The 11,010-nt window shown below is 47.5% G+C and overlaps 1 protein-coding gene across 1 annotated transcript in view; it reads right to left on the reverse strand.

Annotated features, from left to right (window-relative positions):
• Window positions 1–9,115, reverse strand: part of Oit3 (oncoprotein induced transcript 3) — a 22,724-nt gene extending 13,609 nt beyond the window's left edge. The window contains exons 1-4 of the mRNA XM_005360053.2: window positions 9,017–9,115; window positions 6,150–6,524; window positions 4,935–5,042; window positions 737–859 (exon numbers count right to left, since the gene is read on the reverse strand). Coding sequence (XP_005360110.1) covers window positions 737–859; window positions 4,935–5,042; window positions 6,150–6,524; window positions 9,017–9,086 — 676 coding nt within the window. The 5' untranslated portion in view covers window positions 9,087–9,115. The remainder of the gene's footprint in view (window positions 1–736; window positions 860–4,934; window positions 5,043–6,149; window positions 6,525–9,016) is intronic.
• Window positions 9,116–11,010: the final 1,895 nt, after the last annotated feature.

Here is an 11,010-nt window from a genome sequence, read left to right on the forward strand (position 1 = left end):
GAGACAGGGTTTCTCTGTAGCTTTGGAGCCTGTCCTGGAACTCCCTTGGTAGACCAGGCTGTCCTCGAACTCCCAGAGATCCGCCTGTCTCTGCCTCCCAAGTGCTGGGATTACAGGCGTGCGCCACCACTGCCCGGCTGAAATCTTTAATAAATAAATAAAAAATTAAAAAAAATTCTAAGTTCTGAGGCCCCATCCCAGCCTGGTGAAGCTGACTTCCCCACTCACAAGAGTGCTGGTGGGGGCTGAGTGGGAGGCCAGTCTCGGGTCCAGGAAGGTTGAGAAAGGGGCTGTGGAGCATGCTCTGTTCCCGGTGCCTGCTGCCTGCTGCCTGCTGCTCTGAGCTTCTTGCCAACAGCCTCGGGCACCTACCCATTATCTAGAAACATAGTCACCTCAGCTTGACCCCAGACCACTCAGTCCGAATCTGCACCTCTACAAGATCCTGTGGGATTTGTGGGCACACTGAAGTTTGAGAAAAATGAGCATTACTCCACCTTAGCTTCCCACAGCGTTCTACTACTTGGAAACCCCTCCTCTTCAATCTTGAAGACAAAATCAATACTGAGTTCTGTCCACAGCTAGAGTGCCCTCAGTGCCCAGAACCCCGTTAGTCACCTCATGCTGACAAACTGTCATTTGCCTCTAACAACAGGGCACCTTCCCAAACGTCAAAGAGCAAGCCAGAGGCTCGCTTTGGACGCTCAGTTTGCTTCCCCTCCTTATCCAGTCTTACCTTCACACGTTTTCCCATCGCTCCTCAGCACGCGGCCGACCCCGCACGCGCAGCGGTGTGAGTTTTTGAGGTTTACACAGATCTCACTGCAGCCGCCATTATTCTGTTCACATTCGTTCTCATCTGTAGAAGAAAAACCATACCGCTGACGCCGACATATCGCTGAGCAACCTCGCCCTGTCCCCAGCCCCTGAACTGAATCCCCACCCCTTCTCAGATGCTGCTAAATCTCCTACTGTGGATCAGCACAGACACATGCACAGGCCTGGTCTCCCCAGCCAAGCTGTTCGTTCACCTGCCTTCTGCTCGTTCTCTGCCAAGCGGAAGGTATCTGAACACTTGTGAGTTCCTACCCTCCAGGGTAGAAACTACTGGGTTGGCAAGATGGCTCAGTAGTTAGCTCTCTGCTAACCCCTCCAGCCTGAGTTTGATTGGGGCCTACATGGTGAAAGGTAAGAGTGGACATCTAGACGTTGTCCTGTGATCTTCACACGCATGGCATGGCACACGGGCATGCATGCACAATAAATACAGAAATATAATAAGGTAAGACTATGGGAGAAAATGAGGTTCCTTTTGTCAGCTGGGTATGCTTATTCGTTTTTATGGAAACCCTTTTTCTCCAATGAGTTCATGAAAAATTGTTAAATGCAAGATTATGTATTGGGTTTTGTTTTAATGCATAGAAGGAGCTTACAGTGCAGAAGGAAATAGCTAGCAAAGCACTGTGTGAGACAGTCTTCTGGTACTACATGGCAAACCACTCTCAAAAATCAACTCTAAAAATGAAAATATTCTCAGCCTGGTTTGGTGGCGCACACCTTTAATCCCAGCACTTGGGAGGCAGAGGCAGGTGGATCTCTGTGAGTTGGTGGCCAGCCTGGTCTACAGAGCTAGTTCCAGGACAACCAGGGCTACATAGTAAAATCCAATTTTTTTTTAAAAAATATTCTCACATTATATTTAAGAAATGATTTTTAGTCTATAAAGCATCTGATGAGCTATGCATAGATTCTTGCTGAACCACACACACACACACACACACACACACACACACACACACACACACAAAATGGACACGAAATGCCTGCCTCCTCCTGCAGAGCAGAGGAAGCTGAGAATGAAGTGTGTCTCGGCTCCTAGGAAGGAACCTGGATTCAGGATGTGAGCCAAGGGCTGGAGCTAAATGCTCACAGTGAATCAGAACATTGTTTTGGTCCCATGCAAGGAGATGAGGTGGGTGGAGTTCCATTTATATCCAGAGCCCTAGAGTAGGTGCCTCCCTCTGAGGCTTTGGTCATGGTCTAAGCAAACCCAAAAGTTCACGTGTTGGAAGTTTGGCCCCCAGGGCGATGTTATGAGATAGTGGCCATTGGAGGTGATTGATGTGGTTCTTGTGGGGTCCCTGTTCTCACCACCTTCCTGTCTTCGCTTGTGTTCCTGGAATGCCATCTCCCACCAGACCTTCCCAGGAGCTGAGCCAGTGTTGCCAACGTACCCCTGAGACTCCCTGAATTGTGAACCCCGCTTCTTTTTCTTCATAACCGACTGAGTGTCAGCTATTACACTACAGCAACAAGAGGGATTAATACATATTTTAATAAAATCGAGGGTAAAATTCTGCTGCAGGTAGCAATTTGGAGGCTCCCTGTGGGAGGCCCAAAGGGAGAGATCGGCGTGCAGTGGACCCCCTGGGCCAATGTGCTGCCATGGTTACAGCATGGATTCACACTTCCCACTCACTTGGGATGTAGATCTTGATCTCAGAAACTGATGTGCAGTCGGGCCTGGAAAACTGCCCTGGAACAGAGCATCCTTGGAGCAGGTGGGAGGGGCAGAGAGCCACAGAAATCCCCTAATGCTACATGAGGGTCTAGCATAAAACACCACAGACAGCTCACAGTGCAAGTGGCCAGGCAAGATAACTGGGGGCTTTGAACTGGTAATAAAAGGACAACCCTGAAGTCTGTACAAGCATCTTTTTTTAAACTAGAAAAAAAAATGAAAGAAAGAAAGGAACTATGGGCCGGAGAGATGACTCAGAGGTTGAGAGCACTGGTTGCTCTTTCAGAGGACCAGGTTCAATTCCCAGCACCCACATGGCAGCTCACAACTGTCTGTAAATTCCGTCCCATGGGGATCTGACACCTTCACACCAATGCACATAAAATGAAGTTAAATAAATTATAAAAAGAAAGAAAGAAAGAAAGAAAGAAAGAAAGAAAGAAAAATGAGGAACTAAATAAATCACAACTGAAAAGAAGCTAGCATTTAGAGCTTGCAGAAATAAAAGCTACAGTCAGTAAGATGAGAGTCCCATGTAGCCCAGGATGGCCTAGAAGGCACTATGCAGAAGAGGCTGGCCTTGAACTCCTGATCTTCCCTTTCCACACTCCAAATGCTGGGATTCCAGCTGTGTGCCACCATGCCTGCCTAGATCCTAACTGGACCCTGACTTCTCCACTGGTGCAGGGCACCAGGGAGGGCAGGAGGCCAGCAGCTTCCTGACAGTGGGTATGACCCCACCGATGCCAGCACATCTTCCAGGCCTCTAAGGCAAGCCTGGGCTGTTACCCTTGGGACTGTTTCTTCTTTTTATTTTTTTAATGGGAGGAAGAAATTAACTTCTACTTATGTTGTCTAATGTTACACAGGGCTGTTATTTCTAGCCAGCGTAGGAATCGTGACCGCTAGCAACTCCACACGCATGTTTACACCCTAGAGAAAGCGTCACGCGTGGAGTAAGGTGTCACTTGTATGTGAACTTTACAGATAGAATAATTCTGTATGGTGCCGTGTGGTCCATCCACACAGCAATACTAAAATACAGAGATGGAGTGGGAAGGAAGCAGGCTGAGGTCTGAGCAGCAGCCAACCCCACAGGATGGTGGGGTCCAGCTGGTTGGAACATCAAAATTCTATTTTCACTTAAAAAAGAAAGGGAAACAAATTTTAACTGGGTACACGTGCATCTGCCTTGTTATCTTCTTACTCCTTCCCTCTGCCTAAAAAAAGCTAATTAAAGAAATAATTAAAATTGTTGGGTTAGCTCATTGGGTAAAAGGGCTCGCTGCCCAGCCTGACCACCTAAGTGTGATGCTGGGACCAGCTTGGTGGAAAGAGAGAACCATCTCTGGCAAGTTGTTCTTGACCTACCACATACACAATAAATAAGTGTAACAAAAAGTTTAAAATTGTTTCATTTACACGAAAACTGAATTGAAGCTAAAGCTGACCTGCTTACATAGCACAGAAGCCTGCCTGCGGTATTCTTGCTGGAGCCCACAGGCTTAGGTAGGAACGTGGGGCTTTCACTAGGCAAAGATGTCTAAGCAATAATAGTGTCAAGAAGAGATAAGTGGGATGGGATGCCACATCGGAGGCAAAAAGAAAAAGTCAATAAGTAAAAATATATTTCCATTGATGGGACGCGGTGATGAATGCCTTTAAGCCCAATACTTCAACACTTGGGAGGAAGAGGCAGGTGGATCTCTGAGTTCAAGGCCAGCCTGGTCTACAGAGTGAGTTCTAGGATAGCCAAGGATACACAAAGAAATACTTGCATTTTTATATCTACCCAAAGGAAATATGCATAAGAAAATAACACGTTTTGGAACCTACTTTGAAATGACTTTATAACACATCTCAATTTGAATGCCCAATTTTTCATTTTTCTTTTTTTTTTCTTTTCTTTTTTGAGACAGTCTTGTCTATGTAGCTCAGGGTGGTCTTGAACTCACCATTTTCCTGCCTCAGTCTCCTCAGCGCTAGGGTTACAGGAATGCTCCACACCTTAATGGATGCCAACTTTCAGCAGAAACACTTAGTCTGTATTTACAGTTAGTAAAAACAGACAGAATTTAGTCATTTGAGTTATCCCAGGCATTTTTCATTTGCCAATGACCGAATCAAAAATTGATTTTTATATTAAAATTTAGTAAAGTTAATATTCCAATCCTCAGACACACTGGCCGCTTTTCAATGGCTCCATAATCACAAGGGACCAGGGCCGCGAGAGACGACAGTGTGTTTCCGACCTCCCTCTCCACACCATGCGCTTGTAAGGCGCTTTAGTTATGACCGACTGTGACCAGCTCAATTGCAAATGCTCCGAGACTAAGAGGGATGGCTGCAGGGCCCTGATGTGTCCCTCCACTTCTGAGGGTCCCTTTCCACCTTGTGAGTAGTTCTTTCTTACCAAGGCATGTCTGTCCATCTGGGCCCAGCGAGGTTCCCGGGGAGCATGCGCACTCGGTGGCGTCCTCACAGCTACCATGGCAGACCTCATCACAGATGTCATAGAAATCTACGGAAGGACAACGATTATCTGCTGTGAGTGGCGAGGCTCAGGGGACTCTCTCTTTGGAGTAGTCTCATGAATGCAGCCACGGGCTCCAATTCCCAGAACACCATCCTGACGTTTTTCATGGTTCAGGGCTGCATTGCCCACTGGAGAGAGATCAGCTGTTCAGATGACTGACCCCCAGCTAGAGTGGGAGTGGGCCCACTGGTGGCCAGAGGACTAGTGCGGAAGAGCTAGGGACTACGGGGGAGGTCATGTTTCACTGTGGACTCTCCAAAATGTGCACAGGAACTGGGGACACCAGCTTCTGAGAGGCCCTTGGTTTGAGCCCTGCCCTCCAGGATGCTTACAGAGTCTCCAGCTTTGGGGGACTGGAGAGATGGATCAGGGTTAAGAGCACTGGCTGTTCTTCCAGAGGTCCTGAGTTCAATTCCCAGCAACCACATGATGGCTCATAACCGTTTGTAATGAGATCTGGTGCCCTCTTCTGGCCTGAAGGCAGACATACAGGCAGAACACTATAAATAATAAATAAATCTTTATTTTTTAAAAAATCTCCAGATTTTGATGTGATTAATCATATAGAAATTCACTTAAAAGTATTATTGATGTCGGGGGCTGGAGAGATGGCTCAGAGGTTAAGAGCATTGCCTGCTCTTCCAAAGATCCTGAGTTCAATTCCCAGCAACCACATGGTGGCTCACAACCATCTGTAATGAGGTCTGGTGCCCTCTTCTGGCCTGCAGGCATACATACAGACAGAATATTGTATACATAATAAGTAAATAAATAAATATTTTTTAAAAAGTATTATTGATATCACACCACCTCTTCTCATTGTATATCATTTCTGAAAAGCAACAACAGTGAGCACCATGCGGATGTCTGGGCATTTATCTGTCCACCTATTGATCACGCAGCAACAGGTATCTCCAGAGGGTTCTTCCGTGCTCAGAAGGTTGGAAATCCATCACTTCTAATTTGATAATGTTTGAACGAATAGACTTAAAATAAACCTGGGTCACAATAACTGGGATTCATATGGTGCTTTTCTCTTGAACGCCATCGGTGGCCTTGCTGGGGAAGGAAGAGGGCGAGGAAGGTACTTACGGCCACAGTAGACGTGGAAGCAGACACTGGGCTTGGCCAGCCGATAAACATAGTAGCCTCCAGGGCAGGCCTTGACCTCCACTGTGGTGTTCCAAAGGCAGCAGTTCCCTTTGAAGCTGGCACAGGCCTGGCGTTGCACGATGCCGTCACTTTCTACGGGGTGGCTGCCGTTGAGCCAGACAGGTGCATGGGTCCCACAGTGGTTTTCTGGTATGCAGAAGGTGGGCATGGCATCTCCTGCCATACCCGTGAAGCGATACCATTCCCCATCCATATGGTTGTCGCAGAGAGGCTGGCTTTGAGACTCGTCGAACTGGTGGTCGGTGTTCCTCCAGGGCTCGTTCAGGCTGATGTAAGCCGAGCAGGGATCTAGGGCTGGGAAGGAAAGGGGACTCAGAGAGACCTGGTGGTGTTTCAGCTCACAGTGCCAACAGCGACATCCACCTCAGTCTTTTTCAAACAAAAAGTGTGTGTGTGTGTGTGTGTGTGTGTGTGTGTGTGTAGCCAGACGTCAATCTCAGGCATCCTTCCTTAGGAGCCATTTCCTTTCTTTTCTTTAGACGGGTCTCTCTCTGACCTGGGACTTACTGGTTAGGCTAAACTGTCTGACTAGTGAGTCCCAAGAATCCTCCTGTCTCCACCTCCTTAGTTCTGGGATTAAAAGTCTGTGTCATGCCTAGTATAGTTAAAGCTGAGCTTGGTGTATATGAGGGCCAGCATTCCCACTAGCACCAGAATGGATACACAAATGAATGAGAAAATAAATCAATATACCAAGAGAATCATGTATAAGAGGAATTAGGTATTTTGATTCGAAGATAAGGACGGATGTTTATGGAAAAGCTTATTTCAATCCAGCTATCCAGTCACGTGAGAGACTGTATTACGATGTAGTTAGCATCCCATTTTGGGAAATTAAGAAAGAAAAGAAAGGAGGAAAGCCTTTAATTACTTTTGCAAAAATGACAGTCAGAATCTTGCATCAGTGTGAAGTCTGACGGAATAAAGCATGGCATGGAAAGCTCGTTCCAAGGAAAGGGAAAAGGTCTGAGGCACACAGCCCGGAGCTTTGACATACACAGCAACCTGGCAGGTGGACAGGGGAAATAACTTGACAGTCTGGGGAAAGAAGTGATTAGGACATTGAACTTTCTGGAAATGACATTTGCAGAGTTGTCGGTGGCACAGGCAACCTTTTCTTCAAGTTCTGCGGCTCCTCCCAAAGTCTTTAAAAACGCCCTTAAGCTGTCCCGGCTGAGTGCTAGCTGGCAATTCGGTGTTCCCTGGAGCGGAAGATATGTCCTCAAATTCCCTCACCTCTCCAAGGGAAAAATTTCCTCCTCTGCCCCGCTGTCTGTGGTGCTATGGCCAAGCAAGACTTCCAGTGCAATTCCACAGGTGATTATAAGCTCATAGGGACATTCCATTCCTCCCCTGCTCAAATTTTATGAGAAATGGTTAGTCGCTCAACCTCTAATGGCATTGACAGCAAGTCCCATAATGACTCTTCCGTGATTTCTAAAGTTTTCTTTACAGCTAAATGCCATTTCTTATACTGTTGCAAACTCATGCCTTCCCGTTGCAGAGGATCGACGGCAGGAAGAAGAGAAACGACCCTGGCATATGCTGTGCAACCCCACAGGGAATGCCACACAAACAGCCGCTAGATATTGTCTAACACTAAATGCTTCCACCCTCTTTTAAAACATTCATTCTGTGTCAAATCCCGATTTCAGTCTCAACGTGGAGCCAAGAACGTGGTGTTACACAAATTAATCCTAATTAGCTCATACCATCCTTAACACCGGGGCGTGAAAGAGAGGAGCCCTATGTGTTCCTCTCAAAATCCGGCTCCCCTCTAGAGGGCTCAGTGTCTCAGGACACTCAGGAGCATCTTGGCTCCTGTACAAGGACCAACCACAGGGTGTGAGCAGACATCTGTGTCCCCATCTTGTCATCCTGGAGACTGGCATACCCGCGAGCCTCCCTTCACTACCCAGATCGTAGTCTTTGCGGCCCCTGTATCTTTGCTGCATCTGGAAGCTCCCCACCCCTTGCCTCTTCCGTTCTACCTCCTCTCCTTTCTTGTGTTCCAGTCAGTGAACTGGCTGGCATCTTATTAACTGAAGCCTATAGTCGCTCACAATATCTTAGGTTTTGTCTGCATTGTCGCCTGTCCCAGGATGCCATCCAGAACTCTGCGTTACACGTAGCCTTCATCTCTCCTCAGGGCTCAAACTTATTTTTAATGTATATACTCAAAGGTGCCAGAGCTTGGCCCAAGTCACTGCAGAGAAACAAATCTATTCTAGTCACATACCAGGCAGAAGTGCCCAGAAGGATCCTCGTTGGCCAGTTTTCTGCCAAGCCTGAGAGGAACAGCTTAAGAGTTCTTTGGTCTGTGCAAAAAGCCATTCATATTTTTAAAGGCCAAACTTAACAAACATGTTATCCAGATCTGTGCCCTTTACAGGGACAGAACGTTCGGTCCCTTTTATTCGTTAAGGGAAAGGCCCTACCCTCATCTCTAAAAGAAAAGAATCATTTCCATTCTTCAAGTGGGAGCTCCTGAGTGCTTGCACGAGAAAGGGATTGGAATTCTTTTCACTCCTGCTCCAAGAACGAGCTAGCTCCAGGAAGGTTGAGCGACACCAGAGAGCCATGGAGCTCTGGACACTCAGGCGGGAGGATAAAGGAGCAGGCAGCAAAAATTCTCCAGGCATAGATCCTTGTAGGCCCAGTGACTTTTTACACAAATGTGGAGGTCAGTATTTAAGACCCCATTATATAGTCCTAACATTTGGCATATAATAGCAAACAGCAGCAACAAAAAGTGCATTTTATCACATTCTTGACCCAAGACTCACCTCTGGGCCACCCTGGGGTGACGGTGCTGAACAGGCAGGTGAGTAGCAGGAACAGGGGCATCTTTCTCATCCAGCTGCCAGGAACAGAGTGGAAATCCTCTTAACACTATTTTTCCTTTGTTCTTTCTTCGAGTACTTAGGGAAAAAAAATTCCCTTTGGGCTCTTAGGAAGCGAATCTGTATCAGCGCTGGCTGGGACCTTATGGTGCAGCACAGGAGGGTGAGCGGGACAAGGAGCCGACCACTCTGGCCTTGACCCCAGATAGAGCCTGCTTTCCACTGCCAACAGTGCTATTGTCCTGATAGATGTCTTCAGAGGCGGGGAAAACCCCCACCTCACCACCCCTCATCCTTCTATTGTTTTTTTTTTTTCTCTGAAGAATTCGCTGTAATGGAGTCTTCGCTATCTTATCCAGAAGGGAACTCTTACTGAGCGACATCCCCTCATGTCAAAATCTTGTTTGGTGACTTCTAGGAACTGGCTTCCTGATGCTGCAGCCTCGGTATTGTTCAGGCTCCTCCAGTGGGAACGGGATAAGCCACTTAGTCGGGACTGGTGATTGAGGACGTGTCTTGATCTGACGGTCGGTCCAGGAGCTGACAGGAGCACACACGAGGTCATGAGGAGACTGTGAGGGGCTGGCATTCTCTCAAGGAAGCTCCTAGGTTTGTCTTATTCTGGTCTCCCGTCTCGAGGTCTCCTAAGTAGAGACCTTCACGCGGGCATCGTCAACCCCAGTGGTAGAGCCTGGTGTCATTATGATGCATTTCTTCCCATGTAACAGAGGTGTTAGGGATTATTGATTTCACCAATTCTCACACTAAACTAGGGGCAGGGACTTAAAACTAAGAGCTACCATTAAATTAACAAAATCCTGGAAAGTTCAAAATTGCCAAGAGTTTTCCTTTTCTCCTCCTCTGCCTTCCAAGTGCTGGGATTAAAGGCATGCACCAGCACTTCCCGGCTGGAGTTGTGCTTCACCACCACGACCCGGCTGGAGTTGTTGGGAACCTCTGAGGACTCTCACATGACATGCCACCAGGCCTGGTTGCAGTAGCAACTGTAGGTGTGAAGGTTTGAAGGTTCCTGGTATTTTAGACTGTGGACACCGAGAAATAGCAATTCCAATAAAAGACCATGCGGAGGCGAAGATCGGAGGGGTGGGTCAGAAATCACCAGAGAGCCTTCATCCAGTGACAGATGGAGGCAGATTCAAAGACCCATGGCCAAACATTGGTCTGACCTTGGGGCGTCCTGCTCAGGAGAGGGAGGAGAGATTGTAGGAGCCAGGGGGTCAGAGACCTGACAGAAAAACCCACAGAAAAGGCTAGCCAGGCTCATGGGAACTCATAGAGTCTGAACCAACAGCCAGGGACCTGCGTGGGACTGACCTAGGCCCTCTGCATTCAACAGACAGTTGTGTAGCTTGGTCTATTTGCGGGACTCCTGGCAATGGGATCAAGGGCTGTCCATGGTGCTTTGGCTGCTCTTGGTTAACCTATTCCTCATGCTGGGTTGCCTTGCCCAGCCTGAATACAGGGAAAGATGCTTAGTCTTGTGGCAGCTTGATATGCTGTGACTTGCTGATGCCCAGGAGAGCCTGTCTCTTTCTGAATGAATATAGAGGAGGGGTGGATTGGGAGGGGCAGAGGGGTGGAGGGAGGAGAGAATGAGAGAGTAGGAGAAGGGGAGAGAGGGAGAGGTTTTGGTTGGGATGTAAAATAAATTTCTTCTTCTTCTTCTTCTTCTTCTTCTTCTTCTTCTTCTTCTTCTTCTTCTTCTTCTTCTTCTTCTTCTTCTGCTCCTCCTCTTCTTCCTCCTCCTCTTTCTCCTTCTGATCCTCCTCCTTCTTATCTCTATTTTAAACAGATCTGAGGTAGACACATTTTCTTTCCCAATCCAACTTCTAAAGCCCCAAAGCCAGAAGCTTCCGGTTAACTTTACTTTTCCCAAATTATTGTGGCTTCTGTCTTCTAAGGGGACATTTCAAGAT

Source organism: Microtus ochrogaster, linkage group LG2 (genome assembly GCF_000317375.1).
Source record: "Microtus ochrogaster isolate Prairie Vole_2 linkage group LG2, MicOch1.0, whole genome shotgun sequence".
NCBI classification, from domain to species: Eukaryota; Metazoa; Chordata; class Mammalia; order Rodentia; family Cricetidae; genus Microtus; species Microtus ochrogaster.